This window comes from Loxodonta africana, chromosome 3, assembly GCF_030014295.1.
Source record: "Loxodonta africana isolate mLoxAfr1 chromosome 3, mLoxAfr1.hap2, whole genome shotgun sequence".
NCBI lineage: Eukaryota > Metazoa > Chordata > Mammalia > Proboscidea > Elephantidae > Loxodonta > Loxodonta africana.
This window is the reverse complement of record NC_087344.1, coordinates 61,909,623-61,935,893: the sequence shown is the minus strand read 5'-3', so window position 1 is coordinate 61,935,893 and position 26,271 is coordinate 61,909,623. Positions and strand designations below refer to the sequence as shown.

Sequence of the window (26,271 nt, the reverse complement as noted above, 5' to 3'; positions counted from 1 at the left end):
CAGGGCTCAAGTAATGCTGACTCTGGTGGTCCAAGGACCACAATGAGAACCACTGCAATAATCCATCTCCCAAACTAGGACAAAGGGATTTTTAATAAAATTCTACTAACAAAAAATTAATATAACTCAGATGTAGCTAAGAACTATGGGATAGTTTTTAATTCTGTGAAGACCAATACTGTCCTTAACCATTCAATTCTATACCCCTCTCAAGCAAGGGCCTCCACCAACCAGGACTTACATCAGAATTTTATTTAACAAACTAAAAAGTACTACTTTCACATATCTTATTTAATATTATAGCCTGCAAGATAAATATTTTTCTTCACTACACAGTCGAGAATATGGACTCAGAGAAGTTAAGCGACTTGCCTAAAGTCACACAGCCTAAATGAACTTTAAACCTAGGGTTTAGAGCTGACTCTACTATGAAACCTTGTGTGCAGCACTTAACCTTTATGTGTTCACTTTCCCCAAATGGAAAATTAAGACAACAATCCCTGCCTCTCCTGAGAGTGCTCCAAATTCAAGAAAGTAAAATCACTATGTAAATATTTTCATAATGCAAGTCACTCTCACTTAGATTGAAGTGAAGGATTCTATCTTCTCTGAGCCTGAATTCCCCATCCCCCTGAAGAGGAGGGAGTCTGAAGACCAAATGCTGCTAGTTCTCACCATTGGAATCACAAGACAGCTATAAACCAAGTGTCATGGCCATTCATCAGAAACTCAGAATAATAAAACCCTGAATGGAAGGGACCACAGGGACCAAGATCTAGGCACATCGAATTGTAACTAAAGGCTTTTCAGTCTTTCACGCCATTTAAGAGTTCCAGGCTGTTGCAAAAATAACGTCCCAATAAATCTTAGTGCTTGAATAATTTATTTTAGAGAGGCAAATTTGGAATTATATAGTGTCACAACTTTCGAAAATCGGGCAAACCTTGGTTCAAGTCCCAACTCTTTTACTTGCTCTTTGCCCTACAGCAAATCTCATTCCTGCCCTATTTCCTCCTCTGTAAAGCGAGAGGAATAATAAAACCCACCTCTCAGGGTCCTGAAGAGTAAATGAGGAAATTCAAGGAGAATACACCAAGTACAGTGCTTAAAAAAAAAAAAAAAAACCCAGTGCCATCAAGTCGATTCCGACTCATAGCGACCCTACAGGACAGAGTAGAACTGCCCCATAGAGTTTCCAAGGAGCGCCTGGCGGATTCGATCTGCCGACCCTTTTGTTAGCAGCCATAGCACTTAACCACTACGCCACCGGGGTTTCCAGCGTAGTGCTTAAAAACTTAGCACATAGTAAATGCTCAAATGGAGCCTTTACTAACCAAAACCAACCAAACTTGTTACCGTCCAGTAGACTCTGACTTACAGGGACCCTACAGGACAGAGTAGAACTGTCCCATAGGATTTCCAAGGAGCGGCTTGGTGCAGTCAAATGGTCAACCTTCTGGTTAGCAGCCCAGCTCTTAACCACTGTGCCACTAGGGCTCCCAAATGGATGGTAGCTATCACTAATATTCACCCCTCCAGCATGCCATCACTTGAAAGTCAGGCCTATCCCTGGTCCAAAACAAAGCTGTGAATAAACTACCTACAGAATTGCTCCCTAAAGTCCTTTATAGTAGAGTTTTCTTTGGTGGCCCAGATTCCTAAACAGGTAAAAAGTTAGAAGCCTGGAGAGAAACGGCAGGTTATCCAGACCTAAATCACTAAGAGTTCCACACTCCCAAACTAAAGCTGGACCAGCCATGAATTCCACCATCTTTGTTGTTCAAAGGGCAAGAGAGAAAGCCATCTGTATTTGCCAGAGAAGACTTAGTAATAAACAGTAACTACTTCGCAGCATTTCTGCCTGGGTGACTTGTTCCCTAAGGACAACAGAAAGCAGTAATAACGGTTACCCCCAGAGAGAGGGGAAATCACTGAGTAAGACGAGTCCAAAGGCATATCTGTTTCCTCCAAAAGGAAGTACCCAGCATGCTGCAGCCTTTAATCCTCTACCACGTGGCTGAACTTACACTCTTCTTAAAGTCAAAGTATACCAGGCACGAGTCAGTTGAGCATAAACAGCTGGGTTTAAATGTACCCATCCCCAGCAAGAGAGTTGAGACCTCAAGGAAAACAGAAGGCAAAATAAAAACACCAAGCACATAGCAAATGGGTTTTTAAATGGCTGATATCACACCAAATTTCCTTGCTGCTGTCATGCTGGTGGCTAGATCTTCCCAAGAGGGGAAAAAAACGCTCTTTTTAACAGAGATGTCAATAAACAAGCAAGTTGAAAGCTAAGAAGTTTAAGAGGGAAAGGCATACAAAAATCTTGGCTGCTGCTGATGAGCCATGGAAAACCATAAATGTGCCAGTGCCAAGTGACGAGGAAGTCAATATCTAGCATTGAAGACACAGAAGCAACGAAGCCATAAGGAAGCCCAAATGCAAAAGAGAGGGGAAAAAAAAAAGGCACAAGGCATATTTCCTCTTCACATGGGTGGCAATTCAAAACAGGGCTGCAGCACTCTGGGCCCGCAGAGCACACAGCCCAGTGCCCAAAGACCTCAGTATTTAATATCAACTTAACTTCCAGGAGGGCGGCAAAAATCTGTCCTGGATTACTGGGTGATTTCTAATATGCACCATAACCAACCCTAAGTCAACATTTTAGGGATCAAATTTCCTACTCTGCAGCATATTGGAATGCATTCCTGGCATAAGATTTCTTCCCATTTCAGTCCACCCTTACAAAGTGCAGAAGCCACTGGGAAATAAAGATTCAACCTGTCCCAAGACCATCTTTCAGTTACGTACAAGTGACTAACAAAAACAAATAGAAGCTCACTCAGACGTCTTTTACATTCAATAAAAAACTAATTCCATCCATTTAAAATGGAGGTGGATGGAGACAACTTCAGGAAGGAATACTCAAGGCTGGCAAGTCAATGTTCACCCTAACTTGGATTCCTCTAAAACCTGGATTTGACTAAGGAGTTCATCATCTTAAGTCCCTAAACATGTGCTGAGTTATTGGAAATCCACTTTTATAAAATGGCAAGATGGCAAGGTAAAAGAAGTTGGAAGAGGTATTTCTAAACTATAATCTGTATTCAGGATTCCGTATTTCTATACTGGAGCAGTATAACCCAGCCTTCTCTTCCAGGTAGAAGTACTATAGGAGCCTGGCATTGAACACCCCATGCATTATTAGCTGTTAAGCATCCACAAATGGACTAGGTAAAAAATAAACCAAAAACACCCATATATTTCAGAAGCTCCCATAAGGAATAAGCATGTGTTTGCAGCATTGATGAGCTTCTCACCATGGCCAACCTGATCAAAAACAACTATTAAAGACCACTTCTATGAACAGATGGGCAAAACTGCATACATGCAAACTTACCCAACCCATCAACCCTCGATATAAGGTCTGATCCAAGCAATACAGCTTGAGCACAACTCCCAACTCTTCAAAAATAAAAGGAGCCTAAGAGTCCCAACAGGTATCCACGGCTCTTGTTCTGTTCAAGAAAAGGTCGACTAACCCTGCCAAGAAAGAAAAAGCCCAAGCTCTCCAACCAAAGTTGAACCACCGTCACTGCAGAGCTGTCCAGGGCACACAACTCTGAGGTGACATGACCTTCCAAACCCAAAATTACTACAAAAGAGCCCCTGAATTGGCTAAGGACTTGGCAGGTTGGACCAAAAGCCCCATGTAACCACAGGAACCACTAAGGTCCTGGAACCACTCTCTTTCAGGGAATTTTATGGGTAGAGTCCAAATACTCAAAGTCACTGGAACACTGAGACAACTACAGGTCTGGAGATGAATGTGTAATTTGGATTCTATAAAGCCCATGGAACTGAAAGCAGCATTATGAAAAGCCAAGTTCATACTTTAACCTTCCCCTTCTTGAACATTAGGTTTACAAATCACTGCCTCTAAACAGTTATCTCAGGTTAACCCTCCCAACACTGAGAACTCCTTAGTCTCAAATTCCTTCTACCTATGTATTTAGTTTGATCTATATGCATTTACAAAAACTTGCTTTGCAAGTTTTTCAGATGTGTGCACGTAAGCGCGCTTCCCCCCAAAAAGTAAATTCTTCTGAAACAAATATTGCATCTACCTTCTAAATCCACTCCTGGTACCTAGGCTGTGCAAATCACATAGGCCTGTATCCCACCCCCATTTGAATCTTGAATCATCCTGACCTAGAAATGATGCTCTCAGCAACAAGTCTGAAATTCTAGTACCCTCACCACCACCACATTGGAAAAGGCCTGGCAATAATGGGCAACCAATGTCAATGTCAATCCAAGTGATTTTTGTGTTTTGTTTTAAAACAAACTGATAGCCTTTAGTAAGTTAGCTGAACCTAAAAATTATGGTTAGGGCCATAATTATATTCATATTCCCTGCTACTATATAAGTAGTTAAGTCAAAAAGGCACTTCCAGGACTCTGGTCTAGAAAACACTTCTTGTGAAGAAAACTGATAGTACTGATTTTGTTCTTAAAGAAAGAGAAAACTTCAGGAACATAAATCTGGTCATCTCACAAGGCTACCAAAGCAAAGTACCACAGGCAGATAGCTAAAATACTCATTCACAGATTATTCCTTTTCCTCCATAAAAAGAATGTTTCTAAATCCTAAAACAACAATCTCAAAAACAAAGATTGAGTCTACGCAGAAAATCCTTCAAACAGGATTTAATGATTCCCCAAACCTTTGAAGTTTCCACTGACCCAGGAACCTCAGGGCGTTAATATTAACATATATGTGATATATAGAAATCCAATAAAAAAATATGTAAGTAAACACAGCCCTGGGTAGTGGGCTTATAATCTGGAAAGCCAACACAGAACAGAGGCTCAGGGTGACACTGAAGTTGCGGTATCTTTTTTCTTCCTTCTGGTATTCCAAAAATGCAAACCCAACCCTAAAAGCATCTCGACAGGCTGCAAAACCTTTTTAAAAGAACAAGGCCCCAAAGTGTCATAGACTAAGCTTTTAGGGCACATTACCTCACTATTGAAACTTTGGATCTTCTTTACAAACTTCTGTTTACTTTCACTCTGAAATTGCAATCGATTTTGAACTGGGCTCCACGTGCCTTGAACTTAGCATGGAGCCAGGGCCATGGAGGCTTCAATTCTAGGGCAGCATCTTTCGACTCCAAATTTCTTTTAAACCACCTCTCCTTATCTCTAAGCCCCTCTCGTCTGCCTGCCCCCCGCCCAACATTACCCTCCTCCCTATCCTCAAGTCTTTTCCTGCCATACTATTTTATTCTACTACATGAGCAGAGGCTAGCATTATCTTTGCTTGAAAACTGTTTATTAATTTGCCTGTCAAACAGTCTATAGAGCCGTTTACATCTTACTACAGAAACCTCCTGGGTACATATTGACAGCTCAGCAAGTATTTACACAAAGCTCTAAAACATTTGGTTCCTTCAGAAAGAAAGAAGCCGCTGTGTCAAGCAGAGAATTATCAAACACCTTTGCCTCTACCCTTTTCCCTCCTTTATAAAGGAAGCTTCCTTTTAGCACACCTCTAATACGCCTAAATTACACTTCTAAACTACTAAGCCAGGAGGAGAAAGAATGGAAATTCAGGTGTGCTGGAGAAGAGAAAGAACAGCATTTCCAGAACCACATGCAAAACACGTCACGTGGTTTAAAAATACCAGAGGTGTAAGAAAAAGCAAATACATCCGTGAAATTGACCCTGAGACATTTAGTTTCTCCTGTTCCAGCCTCAGGAACTTTGCTCCTCTCTCAGCAAAACTTACAGGGCAAGTCTAGGCACCCAGATTACAACCAACTGCCCAAACCAGACCTCAACCTGCCCAAACACCGTAAGAACCTGTGGAGAGCTTAATGCTACCTCTTCCCACCCCCAGAAAAGAAGCAGTGTTAATATAGAACTTATGAATATCCACACCCCACCAAACCCCCAGCCAGCCCCCAAATGTAAAGCCTCCTGGGGATTCTGAAGCAACTACTTTTCAAGTCTTGCTTTAATGACGTCTGCCTAATTTTTTCAAATTTCTGTTTAGAGTTTTTAAAACCACCAGCCAGGTGGAATGACTAACGACAAAAAGATAACAGTTTCAAAGCAACAGTCTGGTAGGCTTCTTCTATAAAGAGCCATAGACCACCGTGGCACCCAACTGTACAAAGCTTGTTCCTGTGAATCCTCAGGAGAAAACAGCCTGAGTTCCTTGAGCCCAGGGGGAAGAAAGATGGTCTCAAGACCCCTACTGATAAATGTATAGGAAGAAGCTGCCCTCAAAACAAACCTGGTATAGACGCACTGATAGATGTGAAGTATCCAAGAGTGAGAAGGTCATGCAGTCTATCAACTTCATTTTACTGATGAGAAAATGAAATCCAGAGAAGGTGAATGACTTGCCCAATGTCACACAGCTCAATCTGGAGCTGCGGCACAATCCAAGCCTCCTCTTCCTCCTCTTCTGAGTCCTGTGCTCCTTACCCCTAACCACTGTGCACATACAACTCAGTGTGCACCAGTAACCATGATGACCAATCTAAACAAGGAAAACCCAGGGATAAAAGCCATGGGAATCAGGACTCTGGTTCAGAGCCCAAGATATCACTGCTCACTGGCAGGAAAGAACCATTTAGTGCCAATTTATTTTGAATACCATATTTTAACCATATTTGCATGCATGCTTCAGTTGCTTCTAGAATTTTGGGATTTGAAGCCAATTAACACAGCCTTTTGCGGGGTAGGAATAAGAAAGAACCCTGCTCATTACACTTTGTTAACCTATTCCCACATTTTGAACACTTCACTAACCTCTTTGCAAAAGGCCTATAGTAGACATCACACCCTACGGGAGTCAATTCAACATATGAATGTTTAATGCAATCCAAGACATCTTGTTACAGCAGGTGCTGCTTGTCATGGTTACTCTGTGTTACACACAAAGAAAGGAACCTTAAAAAGTCCTCACAGACACATGAGACTATGTGGGCAGCTCCTGTCTGGAGGGGAGGTGAGAAGGCAGAGGGGGACAGAAGTTGGCTGAATGGACACGGAAACACAGGGTGTGGAGAAGGAGTGTGCTGTCTCATTAGGTGGAGAGCAACTAGGAGTACACAGCAAGCTGTATGTAAATTTTTGTATGAGAGACTGACTTGATTTGTAAACTTTCACTTAAAGCACAATTAAAAAAAAAAAAAAGTCCTCACAGGGCCCAATACACAAGATGTCAATCTTGGTCCTGGCCGCTTTCTCTCTTCTCGCACCACCATCCCAATCCCCAATATCCCCAGTTCTCTCATGGATAGCAGAAAAGCACAAAGCCCCCACAACTAAAAGGCACCATCTCAATATAGTTTTCCTGGTCCCTCCTACTTGCGAGAGCTCCAAGAGTCCTGTATTTCAGCCAGCCCAGAATTTCTGCCAATAGGCATTCCCATAATAAACCCAGGATTCCTGTGTTTGTTTCCCAGGAGTCGGAAATGTCATTTGATATTTCCAGAGCAGGAACTAACAGCCGAACTTCTACAATCAACTCTTATGTGGTTCTGGACTACTTACTGTAAGCCATTTTTACCTTGATGAGCTGGGTAGATCTCAAGGTACTACTACCAAAAGCATCCCAAATAAAAAGCCTTACACAGGGTTCAAGTACATACAAGACCTAAGACTATTTTCTCAGTAGCAAGATTCAACACCTCAAGACACAACATTGCATAATGAAAGGGACAAAGGGAAAGTTTGTCTATTGGGATCTCCTTAGCTCCTGTGAAAAACACACAGCCACAATACACATGCTTACCTAATCTTTATTTCATAAAATCAGAGGCAAATGAGAACATTACCACCTCAGCTGTGTCAGTCAAGTCTCCACAAAATACTCTTAATCCAGGACTGGGTTAGAAAAAGGAGGCAGCAGAACAAGACCTTATTATTTAAGAACACTAAGAGTAGGGTACCACGGTCTGGCATTAGGTTTATCCTCAAGCAGCAAAGAGGAATTCAGAACAAAATCCACGCACCTACAACCCTCGCCTATCTAGTGCTACACACCTGAAACCACCCACGAAACTGAAGTTGCATGATGTCTTCCACAACTGAATGCTCACAGCCCATTCCCTGGGTCTCAGGAGAGTAGGCATCTGAAGGAAGACTGAGCAGAAGGAATCTGTGGGGAACTAAGCCTGGGTTTGGTGGTATTAAAAGGGAATGAGAAAACAAATCCAAAGGCAGCACAGACAGGCTTCTAAACATGGATTGTATCCACTTTCCTACCATTTACCCAGGAAAGAGCATAGTGCCTAGCACAAAAATTAAATATTTGCCTAACGACTGGAAAACAAAAATCACTGAATAGCAAAAGTTGCTTTTATAATAATAAAGTTTGCCTGAATATCCCCAAACCAGCACAATTCCAATCTAATCTGCTTTTAAGTGAGCATTGGTTTACCCCTAAATTGCTTCCTCTAATAGTTCTCAAGAAGGGTAATTTCTCAGCGCACCCCTTCCCCCTGCAAAAAAAAAAAAAAAACAGGAGGAAAGTAGTGTAGATTATACAATGACCCTAAGACAAGAGAATGCTCTGTTTTCTAAGACATAACTTACCCACCAAACACCAAAAATACAATTTAAATTTCCCCTATTTTTTGCACATGGAAGACATGGAGTCCAGGCACAGAGCTCTAAGCCTCTCATCAAATATAACTGTTTTCAAAATTCCCAACTCAGTGGAAAGCAGAAAAGCATTTCCAGCATGGGGGGAGGGGGGGAGAATGCAGCTAATTAGGTCATCTAAGTGAACAAACTCTTCTCCTAGCACAAAGGTACAAGTGGCTACTGCTGGGGGAGGAGGGTGTGTGAAGGGAGTTTTGCCCCTCTTTGAAAAGACACATGGGTCCACAGAGTACCCTATATTCCTGACCAAAGCCTTAAAAACAAAGCATTATGAAGACCGAAAAAGAGCAAAATAAAATAGAATGTATAAAAAGGTAACTAGAAGTTGTAATATCTAAGCAAATCTTTAAGCATCACTGTAGGTCATCTCTTTGTATACTAAAAAACTAGAAGACCAAAAAAAAAGGAACATACCTTACAATGCAAAGAAAAAATTGGCTGAGCTCTAAAATGATTGATGGCAAAATAAAAAGCCAGCCTTTTGATATTCCCAGAGTAAACGAAAAATTTTACCAAACCACGAATTTTAGGAGAAAGTCCCTCTCACAATCATGAAAGACAGATAGTCCCTTCCCTTTAAACTGAGCTGCTCACCCAAAGTTCAATTAACAAAAGAAAGCGTTAACAAGATTCAACATGTAAACAAAGAATAGGGCCCGCCTTCCTTAAAACAGAACACTTGAACCTAATATGAAATTCTCAGAAACCTTCCAGTTCTTCAAAAAATAAAAATAAAAGTTTTCTTCCACCCTCCCCCCCAAAAAGATCCCACATTCACCACTCAATAAAAAGCTAAGTAAAATAATTTCAATTCTTCGAAGCAAACAGAGTCAAAATTACTCTAAGACAAATGCATCTTCAGAGCCATCAAAGAAGTCATTTATACCATCGGGAAAGTCACAAAACCAAAACAAACAGCAAACCCATTGTAGAGAAAAACTCAGCTACTGTTCTAACAACACAGAATCTATTTCAGGCTGCATAAAACATAACAAGCAAAATAAATCCAAGGTACAAGCAAAATGCCATTGCCTCCTCTTTTGTTTCTGGCACAATGTAACAAGGGCAGCCTGTCTGAGGCTCTGCTCTTGCTGATACAGTATTGCTGCTTAAACCTCCCTCCTCAAGGTCACAGCCAATTTCAGCTCTGGAATAAAAGGCAGATAGTGGCAGCGATGGTTTGGGTTATCACTGGCAGAAAAGCAGAGTGTAAAAGTTTATGAGCTCATCAGGATTGTTGTACCATTACATCAGAGGCAATTATAAATGGCCAAGAGCAGGAGATGGGGAGCCAATCAGATCACAGATAGGATGTCAACCTAAGACCAACTGTCTCCTGGCTTTGACAGAAGGATTTTACCTCCATAATTCAAATCCCAAACCAAAGCAATCTGCACTTACTACTCCAATCACTCAGCTGTTTACCAGCACTTCCAGGGAGAAGCCCAGGCCACTGGGCCGAAGGAGACTAAGACAGAACACGGCCCAGGCTGCCCTGGGTGAACCGCAGCCGGCCTCTACCTGCCCCCAAGCAGGCCCCTGCCCTCCCTCGAGGTCCCCACGAGTCCGAGGGGCCCCTCTTTAAAAGCACAGATGGGCAACAGCCTAGAGGAAGTCAGGGGGTCAGAGAGAAGCGGCAGGTGAGCAAAGAACTGTTTGTTCAACTCGCGAGCCCCTGCCACCAACTACACCCCTAACCTGAGCCCCCAGCACCCCCTCACCCCAGGCCGGGCCCTTCCCCCGCACACTTTGCTCCGCAACCCCCTGAAGATCCCCGGAGTTCGCAGGGACCAGGAAAGAAGGAGAAGAGGAGCAGACACCTCTGGGAAAGCCCCACACAAAGACTGAACGAGGGAAAGAGAGGAAGGCAGACAGGCAGCCATTTTAAGAGAGAACAGCCAGACAATGGCAGCTCCCCAGCAACGGGGGCCCCGGACTGGGGAGAGCCCACGGCTGTGGCCAGCTCCCCGCTGCCGCCACCCACCCCCAGGACCCTGCTTGCCCCAGCCCCCTCCCCACTCAGCTGTGTACCTGCGGGGTCCGGGTGAGCGGCTGCCCCCCGCCGCCGCTGCTCCCTGGGCTCATGGGCGCGTGGTGGCTCCTTTGTTGGGCCCCTCCCGAGGCGGCCGCCGCCGCCGCCGCCGCCGCGGCCCCCCAGCACTGGGAGGCCATGTCCGCCGGGCCCTTGCCGGCGCTCCCGTCCTGGGGCCCGCCGCCGTAGTCGCCCCCGGGGTAGCCCTGGTAGCCCCGGGCCGAGCTGGGCGACGTGAGCAGTTGGTTGAGGGTGGGGGTGGCGGTAGGCTGGGGGGTTCCCCCGCCGGCCGCTGATGGGCCGCCTCCCCCCATGGCCCCGAAGCGCTGCTGAGCGAAGGACGAAGACGACGAGGAGGCCGAGGCGCTGGAGGAGGGAGGCGGCTTGGAGCCGGCGGCCGCCGCCGCGCCGGGGCCCGGAGTGCCGCCTCTCGGGGAGCTCAGCGCGTAGGCCTGGGGGGGCGGGGGGTAGGCGCTGCGGTTGGGGTAGTAGGAGTTGTACTGGTGGTTGGGGAAGCCATGGTCGTGCGAGTTCTGCTGGGGCCCCGCGTAGGGCTCCAGGCCCCCGCCGCCGCCGCCGCTCTGCAGCGCTGCCAGGCCAGGGCTTTGTTGTCCGCCATGTTGTTGGTGGAAGACGGCGGCGGCGGCGACGGCGGACTGACTCCGACCGTAGGGCTGCCCGAAGCCGTAGGCTGGGGGCGGCAAGGCGGCCGCGGCCGAGTGAGGAGGCGCCCCCACCCCGTCGCTGCTGCCGCCGCCGCCGCCGCCGGGCGGCTCCGTGAGGTTATTGTTCAGGGCGGGCCTAGGGCCCGCGTTCCCGTTCGAGTTCTTCAGGTCCGGCTCCGCGCCGGGCCCGCCGCTGCCGGCTCCGCCGCCGCCACCCCCATTGCTCTCGGCCCCGTCCTGCAGCTCCTTTCCCAGCGGCTGCGGCGGCCCCACAGCGGGGCCCTCGCTCTCCTGCCCGGCGGCTGCCTTCATTTCCCCGCGCTCGGCCGCTGCCGCCTCGCCCCCCGCCTCCTCCCGCTGCTGCTGCTCCGCTTTCTTCAGCTCCGAGGGCGGCGGCGGCGGGTTACCCAGGCTGCTGGCGGCGGCGGGGGCGACCTGCGCGGCCATGATCCCCGCTGTCTCGTCCGCGGAGAGACCCGGCCCTGTCTTCGTCTTCTCCCCCCCTCCCACCCCGCCCCGGGGCCGAGTCCCCCGGGCTGCCCTCCCCACCCGCCCGGGCGGGCCTCGCGGGGCTCCGCTGCTGCGCTGCGCTCGCTCGCTCGCTCCTCTCCCCCCCGCCCCGCCGGCTCAGGCTCCGGGCTGGCGGCGGCGGAGGAGGAGGAGGCGGCGGCGGCCGAGGCGCCGGCGGCTCAGCTGCTCCCGGCTCTGGAGGCTCGGGACCCGGCTCTCCCGGCTCATTCCCCCCAAGCCCTTGCCTGGGAATGAGGGGGGCGGTGGAGGCTTCGCTCCCCAGGGCCTGGCCCCGCTGTGACTCTCCGCTTTCTGCTGCCGGAGAAAGGAGGAGGGAGGGAGGGAGGGAGGCGAGGGGGAGGGGGCGGGGAGGGAGGGAGCGGGGGGAGGGGGACCCGGGACGGGCGGGCTGGAGGGCGCGCGGCAGCAGCCCGGGCGCCGGGAGGCAGAGTCGGAGCGCTGGCCGGGCCGGGCGCCCTGCCTCCCCTCCCCGGCCGCGGCTGTGGCCAAGGCTGCTGCGCGGCAGCGGGCGGGCGAGCAGGCGGACGGCCCGACTGAACGGCTAGAGCGCCCCACTCTCCTCCGAGTCCCCCTCACTCCGACACGAGGCTCAGCACTGCCATTTTACCCAGCACCGTCGCGGCCGCCTGGCAAACCCGGAATGGAGCACGGAGCGGGCGCAGGCCGCGGAGCGGACTCGCTCTCTTCCCCTCACAAAGGAGGAGGGGAAGAGAACTAGCCGTGGCGGCAGCGGCAGGCTCTCTGCCGCTTTCGCTCGGCAGCGCTGCCGCCGAAGGCTTCAGGGAAAACCCGGCCTGGAGCTCCAGCCTCTCCGGAGCCTGCGCCGCCTCCCTCCCGGAGTTCCTATCCTGGCGGGTACCCCGGCCGCACGGAGGGGAGCAGCGGGCAGCGTGAACTTTACCCGCGGCTGCAAAATTGGCCTGAGCCCGAGACCGCGGCCGCCTCGGCCCAGGCTTGACTCCCTGGCAGCGGGCCTGGTCTCTTGGCTGCTACTTAGCACCTCTACAGCACTTTTCTTCAAAGCCCTTTACAAACCTGCTCTAAAGACCCGGCTGAGTGAGCGAACGAGGCTCTGCAGTTTACTCTCTTTGCAAGCCGAAAGAAATGACTGATTATTGTTCAGACTTTCCGCTTTCCCACTTCCCTGCCCTCATTAGCCCGACCTGACAAGGCCCTAGGGGCATGGGGTCCGGATTATCCCCATTTTACAGAATTGAAAGACCGAGAGGGGAGGGGACCTGCCCTGGGTCACTTAAAGTCAGAGGGCAGAGGAGGGTGGCTTTAAAAGCAAGTGGAGTCTCCAAGGCTGCCACATGTCTACTTAGCCTTAAAAAAAAAAACTGTCAAGTAGTGAGCAAATCCAACAATGGGAACAGAATAGTTTAAGATCAAAGCTGGTCAGCTCACCGTTGACTTAAAATGCTTGCCACTGAAATTCCCGTGGGGCATATGGCAGTCAGACTCCCAGCAGTAGAACCAAAGCCCTATGGTCGCTTCCGAAGAAAGTCTGGGCCACAATAACCAATAGCCCCAGCCTCCAAAGGCAGCACACGTTAAGACTAGACAGCCCACGGAAGACTCCCAGTGGGTACCAGAGAAACGTGAGCGTTCAAGCCATTGCAGAAGAGGGATGACCAAAGGATAGAAACCATTTTCTCTGTAAAGAGCGTAGGCACAGCCTAACAGGTCATGCAGAAAGTGGATGCAACCCAGATTTGTTGTCTAGCCGCCCCACCAGTATAAAGAATCTTTAAAGTTTACCTATACATTCTAAGACCCCAATTTAGTTGGAGTTGGGTATAAGACCAGGTTCTCTGAAAATATAAAGGCATACATATAAAATTCCAACGGTGGTGTCCCAGCAGCAGCCTTTTCCTCAAGCTGACTGGGAACGTTCTGATATGACAGACTAGGAGAGCCAGAGGGGATTCCAGCTCCTCACCAGGTCAACGACTGCCTTGGGAGGCCCAAGCCAGCGTCTTCCTTATACACCAGGGCCTCTTTTTCCCTCAGATTTTCTAAGTGGAGATCTCCTGGCCACAGACCAATATCCTTCCAGATTCTGCAGTTCCCTAGAGTTCTGGCCACTCACTGGTCACATACTAATTACAAAAGCCTGAACTCATATCCACCTCCAACAAAACTAACCTAGAGGATCCTACACGAAAAAGGCAAAACCTTCCTGTTAATCTAAGAGTGGGCAAATCCAAAAAAACGAAACCACTGCCTTCCACCACCTCCCCAAGCCAAGAACCAAAACAGCCTACCAAAAGGATCTGGCTGGCTGGAATGGGCCAGTGCCCCGTTTCACTCACAGTACAGAGGGGCAACAACTCTCCTCCTGAATCAGGTCCTAGAAACCAAATTATAGGCTGCCTCATAAAGTGGAGCTGAGTTATTTAATCAACTGCCACTGAGCTGGCAAACAGTCCCGGGTCTTGCACACAAATGAGGAATTTTTTACGTGCAATTACCCTGCCGTTTTCCTTAGAGCTGGGATATAATGGGAAACCTGTGAAAACCTGGAAGCCAGAATTGATTCGTCTTCATAGGAAGACCTCATCTTTTCTTCAATTTCTGTGAAATACGGAAAGAACCAAAACCCATCTCCCCACACGTGGGCAGTTTTGGAAACAGCCACCCTTTTTATATTTAAGTGCACAAAATTTATCCACCTGAGTTGGGTGAGGTAACGTGCGATTTCTCCTTTCCCACCTTCTTTTGTTTAACCTTAAATCTTTTAGGGTCCTCTTCCACTTCTACCATTAGAGCCCCACGCCACCGTCCCAGCAACTGCCGGACAGAACAGAACTTTCTTAGAAACTGGCCCATCAGCTCTCCCTAGGAGCGAGAGGAGCGGGAACGGGGGGGAGGGGAGGAGCCGGGCACGTGGCTGGCCCGAGCTGCGAGACCCCGGCTCAGGGCTGTGGGTCCTCCCCACGGTGGAGTTTTCTCCCCTACAGCCCCTGCCATTTAACCCCACACCCAGGCAGCTCAGGAATCCCGGCGCAGATTGGAAAACGAGGACTAGGACAGCGCTACCCTCACGAAAGCGCCTCTGCCACCAACAGCCTGATGGCAAATATGGACTGAATCGTTGACATGGAAACCGGACTAAAGTCTCGCTCGCTCTGCCTCACAAGAGAGTTCTTATCACCATCCCGACCGCACGGCACTTGGCAAATGTGGACTGGATCTACGGCCTGGACGATCCGACGGAGTTTCTAAACGCACAACATTAACTAAAGCGGCTGCGGCAGCCCAGGAAGGGGGGCAGGGCTGCCAGTACAAACCGGCTGAAAATGGCAGAGGATGTGCTCTCATTTTACCCGGCTGCACAGTGTGCGTGGATTGGGGCCGGGAACAACCTATTAAAATCCACCCAGTCAACTGTAAAATGTGGAAACGAGGCCTGGAGGGTTTGCTAAGAGAAGGAAACGTTTGCACGGGGCGACAGCCCTTCCTCTCTCACAGTTTGCTTCCCCTAAATGCCTGAAATACAAAACAACGAACAAAAGATCGGGCTGTGCTCCTCAAGCCTCCTTCCTTCCCCCAATCCTTCGGGAGGGAGAGCTTTTAAACCTAGGGAGTCCGGTGCGGGTTTGGTTAGGTTCTGGAGCGCCGGACTGTGGCCCCCACACACACGTTCCCGCCGCGGCAAAGCAGCAGACACCCAGTGGAGCTCTCCCGAGTGCAAACTGGAGCTGCGAGTTTGAGCAAAAGGGCAACTCTGTCAGTTGACGGAAGCCAGAAGCAGAGTTCAAAGCCTGGCGTGGATTTCCCTCTGGAGCTGTTTCTTAAAGTTTTTAACTGCGTGTTAAGAAACAGCGCAAACGGAGGCTTTGGGATCAGTGTGGAAGTCTAGCACTACCATCTGACAGCGAGCTGCAAAACTTTGGGCTGCATATTAAGAGAGGAAAGTGGATTGAAGGGAGAGTCAAGGCAATTCATTATGTTACCAGCTCCCAGGCGGGAGCTGTAAAATACGAACTGGAGCTGCAGGGAGAAAAGTGGAATGGAGCCTGAGTGGCACTAAACAGCTCTTCGCGGTAAAATTGTGCCTGCCAAGGACCTAGAATCCCAAAGGAGCAACCCAGAACGCAGCAGGCTTGGAGAGAGCTCAACAACTGCTTTTCACCCATTCGAAAGTCTTAAACAATTTCAGTGAATTCACATTTCAGAATAATGGTAAGAAACACAATTTGAGAAATGGTAGTTTTGAATAAGGCTTTTTTTCACAAGAAAGAGTAGCTATGAAGAAATACCCTTAGGTATAAGTCAACGAGTTTACTTTGTACCAATGTAAAACAGAATTACACTCACCACCACCTTCCCCCAAAATAGAATCAAACATAACATAACATAAAGATCCAGGCTGATCTGATTTGCGGCAGGTTAAAAACAAAACTAACACCCAGGGTCAATCTAACATGAGAAAGAAGTCCCAACTCGAGCACCTTATTATGTATATTCCCTTTATCCACCAATCTCACCAATGAGCTTGCTGACTTCTTTTGGGGAAAGCAGAGTAAGTAAAACAAATAATAATATTAAAAACAAAAACAACACCAAACTAAATAAATAACCTAGGTGGGAATTTTATAAACCACTGGATGAATCAGGAATTATGATTTCTAATTTCTGCTGAGCCTTGTTGAAGATTTGTATTCACCAATGGATACAATAATAAAAAAAAAAAAATTTTTTTTTTTTTTTTTATTATTGTATCCATTACAATAATAGTATATGAAAAACCTAAAAACCACAGTATAGTCCATCAGAAAAGAAACTTAACAATTTTGTACCTGGTACTTACTACACAAGGCTGTTTTTAGATTTGTGGGGGCTAAGTACCAACAATATTACAAAGAAAGATAAGGTCACCTATCTTCATACTGAAGGCTATTGCCCAGGCACCAGAAGTCCTGCCATCTTTGACTTCCCATATCAAATCAATGTAGGCTGCTTTTGTCTTGTTCTTTCAAACCAATGTCGGAAAATTTCACACACATGAAGCTTATATAGGGGAAAATTTGAAGGCTGAGGGTAGGGAAGAAAATCAGAAGGACAATAAAATATTCTAGTTGGCTATTTCTTTCAGTCCTTGCTTGCATAAAGCTTTCTTACACTGCCATTTTACTGAGATAGGAAGAGTCAGAGTGGAGAAGTTTCTCACAGCAACTCCGGAATGGATCTGGAATGGAGTCTTTTGCTCCAACACAAGTTCTGTAGAAGAGAGATGGAAAGAAAAGGAAAAACACAGTATGTGAGCACAGACAAAATGGAGGGAGGCAGGCATGCGGTTCAGTGAAACAGGATAGGTGGCTAAAACAGCAAATGTGCTGCCTGTTCCCTGCAACATAGCCACCTCAAGAGAATCCTCCAGCATGAGCATCCCAGGCTTTTTATGTGAGAATCAGAGAAAATCCAAAAAAGCCTATTAGGCATGAGACAGGAAGTGGATGCCCCTAAGGGAAAGCATTCTGACTAGCTTTATAAAGTTTAAACTCATCTATCCCTATTATCCCTACAGAAAATGGCTTCTTTCAAAAATAAAAAGTGGACTGAACAAAAAAGTCTGCTATGGTGATGGGAGAGGGAAATGGGGAGGTATTGCTTAAGGGGTACTGAGTTTCTCTTTAGGGCAATGAAAAAAAATTGGAAACGGATTGTGGTGATGGTTGCACAACATGTTGAAAGCAATTAATGTCACTGAATTGTACGTGTAAAAATGGTTGAAATGGCAAATGTTTTGTTATATGTATTTCACCACAATAATAATAATAATAATAATAAATGTCAGCCGCAGGACTACTATAGTAGTGTGGCGTGGCATTCCAGTGACATGCAGAACTTACCAATGACACCAAGAGAAAGCTGCCAGGAAAAATTATAGCTAGTTTTTGCAGTTTTCCAAATTGTCATTTGCTGCACTAAATTCTAACATTGAAACTGGATTCAGAAGCTACCAGAGGGGTTGGTGGGGGGGAGGTGGTGGAAGCCAGCAGGTTGGTTCTTACTGGCCTACCCCTCCAAAGAGACTCCTGGAGGCCTGTGTGGAAGTGCATTGTTGTACTTCCAGTCTTAATGTGGGAGGGAGAGAAGAGGAGACAAAAGAGGAAATAACCCTTCATCAAGCCTATCCAACAGACTGTTTAAAACCTGCACAAAAGGACAAATATTGTATGAGCCCACTATTATAAGAATTGAAGATAAGATTTAAACACAGAAAAAAAAAAAAGCATTCTTTGATGGTTACAAGGATGGGAAGGGAGAGGGAGGGGAAATCACTAACTAGATAGTAGACAGGGATCAACTTTGGTGAAGGAAAGGACAACACACAATACAGGAAAGTCAGCACAACTGGACCAAAGCAAAAGTAAAGAACTTTTCGAGACACATCCAAACGTGTTGAGGCACAGAGTAGCTGGGGCTGGGATCTGGGAATCATAGTTTTGGGGGACATCTATGTCAGTTGGCATAACATAGTTTATTAAGAAAATGTTCTACATCCCACTTTGGTGAGTGGCGTCTGGGGTCTTAAAAGCTTGTGAACGGCTATCTAAGATGCACCAATTGGTCCCATCCCACTCGGAACAAAGGAGAATAAGAAAAACAAAGACACAAGGAAAATACTAGCCCAAAGGACTAAAGGACCACATGAACCAAAACTCTACCAACCTGAGACCAGAAGAACTAGATGGTGCCCGGCTACCACCAATGACCACCCTGACAGGGAACACAACAGAGGGTCCCAGACAGGGCAGGAGAAAAATGCAGAACAGAACTCAAATTCATGTAAAAAGACGAGATTTAATGGCCTGACAGAGACTGGAGGAACCTCCAAAACTATGGTCCCCAGATGCACGGTTAACCCAGAACTGAAACCATTCCTGAAACCCACTCTTCAAAGATTTTAAAAATTATTTTAAATATCGCAAAGAAAGAAAGAAAAAAAAACCTGCACTGAAACATACACACATACTCCCTCTCCACCACAATGTGTTTTCATTAATAGAGCCCATCCACAAACTATACTCTCAAACAAAAATGTATAAAATGCCATGCAACGTTAGTATCTATTTTTGCCCCAAACAGCAAGACCAGGTCCCTTTCGACCTCAGAACAAAGTCCAAGAGCTCATTTCAGTTTTTTTTCCCAATCACGACTCCCTAAAATTATGGATACTTGTTCAGCAAAAACTGGAGTCTATGGCTGGTTTGGGGTATCCCCTTTAGCCCGGCTAAAGTTGGAAGTCCAGAGTATTCTAGAAAGAAGGGATTCTAGTTGACTTCACACCAACCCTCAGGTTCTTTATGAAGTAGCAGCCAGTGTTTTCAAGATGGCCTTCAGAAAGAAGATACTCTCTAGGAAGAAGTTTAGAGAATTTTTAGTAATCCATCACTGGTACAATTTGTAACTGATTGTACAATTTGTAACCATTTTAAAAGCTTAACGAAATACCACAGACCAAGGGCAAATAGTCTCTACCCTGAATACTCACCTTTCACGATGAAGCAACTTCACTCTATGTACCTACTCATCTTCAGCAATCCTTAAGTTGTACATGCTGCTCTGCCCAAATTTCCTCCAAATGAGTTTCCTATAGAAGCTCAGAAATCTTGTGAGCATGTTATTCTTTCAACTAGAAATTAACTGTAGCTAATAATAAGATCATTCCAAAGCCATATTTATAAAATCCATTAAGTACCTTGTTTTTTGCTTTACTTATCTTCTAGAATATTTACTAATGCTCTTCTTGGCAATAGAGATTTCTAGAGTCACAATAAAATTCGCAGAAGGGCCTTGCAATAGCAATAGCACTAGGACTAAGTGAACTAGCAAATAGAAGCAGTCATGCTGAGCCATAACCATTTACTGACATCACCTTTTGACTGCCGGTGACTGATTCATATCCTCAGCGATCTGCTAATCGAAGATTAATTAATCTGGTAAGTACGTTCTTCATCATTGCACACACTATGCTAACAGATCGAGTCTCCCTCTCGTCTACACACGCACACACACACGTACCCCTCTAACATCATGTTTTTATGGGTGATGCCAAAATACGAGCAATATTTAATGTTCAAGAACAACAGAAAAAAAATGGGTTGATTCTATAAACAACTGAAAATATGGAGGGGACCTAGATAACAGAAGTTTGTTTTCTATTTTGTTTAAGGTTCTTACTTTTATATTTCCAACCCCAGAACACATACAGGAATCCTAGACTTAAAAGTTTTGTTTTTTGTTTTTTTTTTTCCTGTAAGGGAGCCTAGGTGCCATTTTCCAAACTGAATGAACATATTCTACAGTGCCATTTTCCAAACTGAATGAAGCAGAGCAAAAATATGGAAAAGGAATTTACAGGAATAGAGGACTGCAAAGACAGATGATAACTCTCTGTGGAGGTGTTCTTTTTAGAGGTAAGTAGGGTGGAGGATGAGGAAAGGGAAGATAAGACTGAAAGGAATATGGCCCGCGTTCACCTACTAATCAAAATGTTGGCAGTTTGAATTCACTCAGAGGTACCTCAGAAGAAAGGCCTGACAGTCTGCTTCTGAAAGATCACAGCTTTGAAAACCTTATGGAGTGCAGATCTACTCTGTGACACATAGGGTCACCAGGAGTTGGAATCCGCTCAATGGTAACTGGTTAGTATTCAAAGCAGGCATTGGTAGTTCTGTGACAGAATTCTCACCTTCCATGCAGGAGACCAAGGTTTGATTCTCAGCCAGTGCACCTCATTCACAGCCACCATCCATCTGTCAGTGGAGGCTTGGGTGTTGCTGTGATGCTGAACAGGTTTTCAGCAGAGCTTATAGACTAAGAAGAACTAGAAAGAAAGGCATGGCAGTTTACCTCTGAAAATCAGCCAATAAAAACTCTAAGGATCACAACAGTTAGATCCCCAACTGATCATGGGAATGGTGCAAGACCAGGCATTTTTTCATTCCATTGTGCATGGAGTCACCATGAGTTGGGAGCCAACTAGACTGACAGCTAACAACAACAATATTCAAAGCAGGGGCCTACAGTTTAAGGGCTGTCTCAACACTGAAACAAATGTTCAGATTTTCATTCTAAGTCAGGTTTCCAAATCCATTTATAAACTGTAATGACCAAGATTTCAAATAAACTCACAAAATCTAATCATTGGATTATGGTTGCTGAGAAGCATCATAGCAGAGGTTCCCTGTGAGTCAAATGACCTTCTCTTCAGTGTGATGCTCTGAAATCAGCCTGACATTTTCTATTACTTGATTTTAGATGTTAACCCTTTCATACAATTTACTGTAAATGGGAGGCCTATGACAATTACCGCACTGTGATGTAAAACATTGTGTATACACTACCTTGCTGTTGGTGATAGGTGCCATCCAGTCGGTTCTGACTCATAGCAACCCTATGTACAACAGAAGGAAACACTGCCCAGTCCTGAGCCATCCTCACAATCATTGCTGTGTTTGAGCCCATTGTTGCAGCCACTATGTCAGTCCATCTCCTTGAGGGTCTTCCCCTTTTTCACTGACCTTCTACTTTACCAAGCATGATGTCCTTCTCCAGGGACTGTTCCCTCCTGATAACATGTCCAAAGTACATGAGAGGAAGTCTTGCCATCCTTGCGTCTAAGGAGCATTCTGGCTGTATTCCTCCCAAGATAGATTGTTCATTCTTCTGGCAGTCCATGGTATAGTCAACATTCTTCGCCAACACCATAATTCAAAGGCACTCCCACATCCTACCACTCACCTGTCAGTTTGTCAGTTTTTTGTCCAGACAAAGACAGACTAGGAAGAAGGACCTGGCAGTCAACTACTGAAAAAACTGCCAGTGAAAACCTTTATGAATAGTAGCAGAACACTGTCTGGTATAGTGCCAGAAGATGAGCCCCTCAGGTTGGAAGGCACTCAAAATGCAACTGGGGAAGAGCTACCTCCTCAAGGTAGTCCACTTTGATGATGTGGTTGGAGTAAAGCTTTCGGGACCTTCATTTGCTGATGTGGCATGACTCAAAATGAGAAGAAACAGCTGCAAACTACCTTCTTACCTTCCATAAAGTACATAGTAGGCTGATCTCTACCTAAAAGGAAAAACGTACCTCCAAAATATAGAGGCCTTTTTCATTCAAATTTATTTATAATTTTCTAGTACTCATATCGAGGCCCCTCATTTTTCAAGATAGTGGATGAACAAAGAAAAAATACAAAAACAAGAAAAAATTGAAGACATTTTTTATTCCCATTTTATGGGAGCTTAAAGAGACTTCTGTGAGCACATGAAAAATAATGGATGTTAAGATTACTGGCATAATTATTGAAAGTATTATTAATATTATTACTATTCTTATACCCAGGGTTATATTTTAGTCATTTTTTTTCTCCTAGAGAAGAGAATTAAGGTAACTTCTCTCTTTCTCTCCTCCTCCCCCTTCATCTCTGCTTCTCTCTCTTCTCTCTTTTTTTTCTGTCTCAGGGTCATTTAGGATCTTACATTGGGTAATGGTACCTGAATTAATGGCACAAAAATGTCCACAAGATACAATTTATGCCATGCTGTCTACTCTCAAAGCTCAGGTTCCTGTGCATAACAGTACTCATGCCAGGGATTCACGCATGATTTGAAACCCAGGGCTCCTAAGGCAGCTACATGGAATGAAGAGATATCAGTTCCATCTATTTGGCTTACTCTGGGTTAGAATGGTCTTTGGTCTTTGTAACAAAAGAAACAACTGTCCACCAAAATGAATGGCTAAGATGCACCAAATCAAATAATGTCCTTAATTGGACAGATGAGAAAGGAAAGAGCAAGCCCCACTTAAGAGTCCATTTCATTGCAACCTTCCAACAGAATCCTGTTGCTACAGAAGGAAACAGAATATAGCCTTCCAACCTTTTGATCCTTGCTATTGAAAGACTAGAATTTGATCTTTAGATCAGTGTTTGGGGGGTTTTAAAATTAGTGACCTGGGAAGTCCCAGACCAACAGCCAGCACTTCCTCACTCCTTTCAGGTCAGTGGTTCTTGTTCAGCCTTCTTGAGTGCCTCAGCCATCAGTAACACAAAGCAGAGCAGTTAACAGAAGAAATCCTAAATATTCAAAGCTGAATTCAACAGAGAGTGCATAGAACCCCTTGTTTTCTTTTTCAGATTTAAAAATATGTTCAACAGAATTCTCTATAAAACAGTTTCAAAAATTGGCATCTCCAAAGCCAGTTTTCTTCTACAGTGTTTATAAAAGTCGGAGTGACATTTACCTTAAACTCTAAATGTTTACCAGTTAATAGCATTAGAATCTCCTATAATTGAAAAAACAAATAGAGAAGAAAAATTTTTAAGTCTCTATACTACTTAGGACTTCATATGGGTAATGCTGAGTTTTCAGTAATAGAGAGGTTCAATTTCTAAAAGTGAAAATAAAAGATTAAAAAAGAGAAAAAAAAGTATTTCACTAATGCTGCATGCCAGGACCTTGCCAGTTTTCTTCCAGAGAGCAGAAAAACCGAGGAGATAAAATCAGCCTAAAAGTTGACAGAATAGAAAAACAAACAAATTGGGCAGCCTGTTGCGTCTCTGTAATATTCAGAGAACAGCCTAATGAATATGGGGGAACAAGGCAGCCGGCTGCTCAACTGGAGCTGCAGCCCGAGCAAGCTCCCAGGTCAGAGCACCTCAAGAAGGAAACAGCAGTTCTCTCCCCAGCCCCAGCCACGGGCCTGTGATGTCATGCCATGTCATTTGCAGCAGTACTAGGAATTCCTCTTCCGCAGGGAGCGACTGAGGAGCAGCTCAGTTCCAAAATGAGATTTTCCAAATTGCCTCTCTCTGTAGGCTTCCCTGAGGGCTAGGCGTTAGGAGAACTTGCTTGCTGTACCTGTAAAGGAAAGAGAAAAAACATCAGAGGCCCTAAAACAAAATGAAATAATTCAGTTTGAAAGAATTTTCAACCAAAATGAAAATCACCCTTGTTGAAGTATTTCAGTTCCACGTTTAAGAATCAGGGAGGCCAAAATTCCTTATTGAATATCCTGAACTTTTACTTTGGATCCTTTAATATCAGAACCAATCTAAGTAAAAGGAAGCACACACCCATGTATTAAAAGTTATTATCTATATGGATTTTACTAGATAACCAAACAATAATGCATCTTCAAATGGCTGAAGAAGAAAAAAATCACAGGCAAGCATCTTCTCCTATACAAGCAAAATTTCAGGATTTACGAGATTTGAAAGAAAATATGGAGTGATGCAGACAGGAAAAGGAAAGCAGGGGCGGATCCCCCATTCTATACAAATTTGACAACAACAATAGTAGCTATCTCACAAGTGTCTTATATATTTGCCACAAAGTCTCTAATCGGCCACTAAAAATCCACTAATAGGTAATATTATCCCTATTCTATAAATGAAGAAACTGAGACTCAGGTAAATTGAATAATCCAAGACCATGAAGCTCATAAATGATAGAGCCTAGATTCAAACCCAGCTATCTGACAAATTCTAAATCCTGAGCTTGTCCATAAAAATGGACAAAACCAAGAAAACACAAAAGCAAGCGGTAATATAGGATAAAGACAAAGAAGGCTTAAGAAACACGCACACATGAACAAACTGGCAGGAGTAAGTCACTTCTTATTGGTAATTACAGTGAATGTAAATGAACTAAATGTTCCAATCCAAAGGCGGAGAGTGACAGAAAGGATTAAAAAAAAAAAAGATCCAGCTATATGCCGTTTACATACCTTAGACCCAAGGACTCAAACAGGTTGAAAATGAAAGGCCAGAAAAAAAAAAATTCCATGTAAATAATAACCAAAAGAGAGCTTTGTCTTAATATTAGACAAAATAGACTTTAATACAAAATCTGTTAAAAGAGATGAAGATGGACATTATATAGCAATAAAAGAGTCCATTCATTACGAAGACTGAATAAAATCATAAATATACATGCACTCAACACCGGAGCACCTAAATATATAAAGCAAACACTGATAGACTTGAAGGGAGACATAGGTCCACACCTGTTGCTGTGGAGTTGATTCTGACCCACAGCGACCCTGTAGGACAGAGTAGAGCTGCCCCACAGGGTTTCTAAGGCCATAATCTTTATGGAAGCAGACTGCCACATCATCCCCCTGCAGAGAGACTGATGGGTTCAGAACCTCTGACCTCTTGGTTAGCAGCCGGGTGTTTAACTGCTGCACCACCAGGGCTCCTGGAGAAATAGATACCCAGTGCCGTCCAGTCGATTCCGACTCATAGCGACCCTACGATAATAGTTGCAAACTTCGATACACCACTTTCAATATTGGATAGAACATCTAGAAAGAAAATCAACAAGGAAACAGAGGACTTGAGCAATGCTATAAACGATCTCTGCGCCAGAAGCCCCTAACACAGAGCTAGAAATGTAGTAGGAGCACATGGAGGTGAAACAACATTAAAAACTCTCATTTAGAATAAGTTTTGGAGCTAATTTTTAGAGCTGGAAATCAATTAAATGATTAATACTTGTGTAATAAAACTTTTGAGAAATAAAATGGACAATAAATCCCATAATGTAAATAATGTACTTTTTTTTAAGATACTAGTATTAACTATTTTTAGAAGCATCATAAGCATATTTTAAAAAAATTACCAAACCTCTTGCCGTCGAGTCAATTCCAACTCATAGCAACCCTGTACGACAGAGCAGAGCTGACCCATAGGGTTTCCAAGGAGTGGCTAGTGGATTCAAACTGCCAGCCTTTTGGTTAGAAACTGAGCTCTTACCCACTGCTTCACCAGGGCTCCATACATGTATTATGCCACCAAAAAGCATGAGGTCAAAATAAAGATTTTTTAACTGGTATTTTAACTTCATTACGGGGCTGACATAATATCAGTCTCAATAAAAGAATATCATTTCTTTGGATCTCTTAGAGCCTCTCCATTCAAAGCGTGGTCCCCGAACAGGCAACATCCGCATCACCTGGGAACTTCTTAGAAGTACGTAACCTCAGGTCCCACTTCTGACTGGTCTGGTTCAGACTGTCTGAACCAGAACTTGCATTTTGACAAGATCCCCAGATGATTTGTTAGCAAATTGAAGTTTGAGAAGCATAGTTTAGAGCTGGGTGATTCCTGGGAGAAGGATGCCTCCCACCACTGCTGAAGCCATTCACATTCATGAGACCGAAGAGAGAGAAATGGTTAGGAGTGCGCTCACATTATAACCTTGCCTCTCTGGCTTTTAATGAAAATGTTCACTATTGTTACTTTTGTAACAATTTTATTGAGATATAATTACAATCCACCGATTGAAGTGTACAAGTCTGTGTTGTTTTAGCACTTTCACAGAATTGTGCAACT

At 45.1% G+C, this 26,271-nt stretch overlaps 1 protein-coding gene across 2 annotated transcripts in view; it reads right to left on the bottom strand.

The window, feature by feature from the left end:
• The window catches only part of ARID1A (AT-rich interaction domain 1A), a 71,815-nt gene extending 59,944 nt beyond the window's left edge, over nt 1-11,871 (bottom strand). For both annotated transcript variants that reach the window (XM_064281540.1, XM_064281541.1), the window contains exon 1: nt 10,721-11,871. In XM_064281540.1, the coding sequence (XP_064137610.1) occupies nt 10,721-11,833 (1,113 nt within the window). In that variant the 5' untranslated portion in view covers nt 11,834-11,871. The remainder of the gene's footprint in view (nt 1-10,720) is intronic.
• Between the last annotated feature and the right edge of the window lie 14,400 nt (nt 11,872-26,271).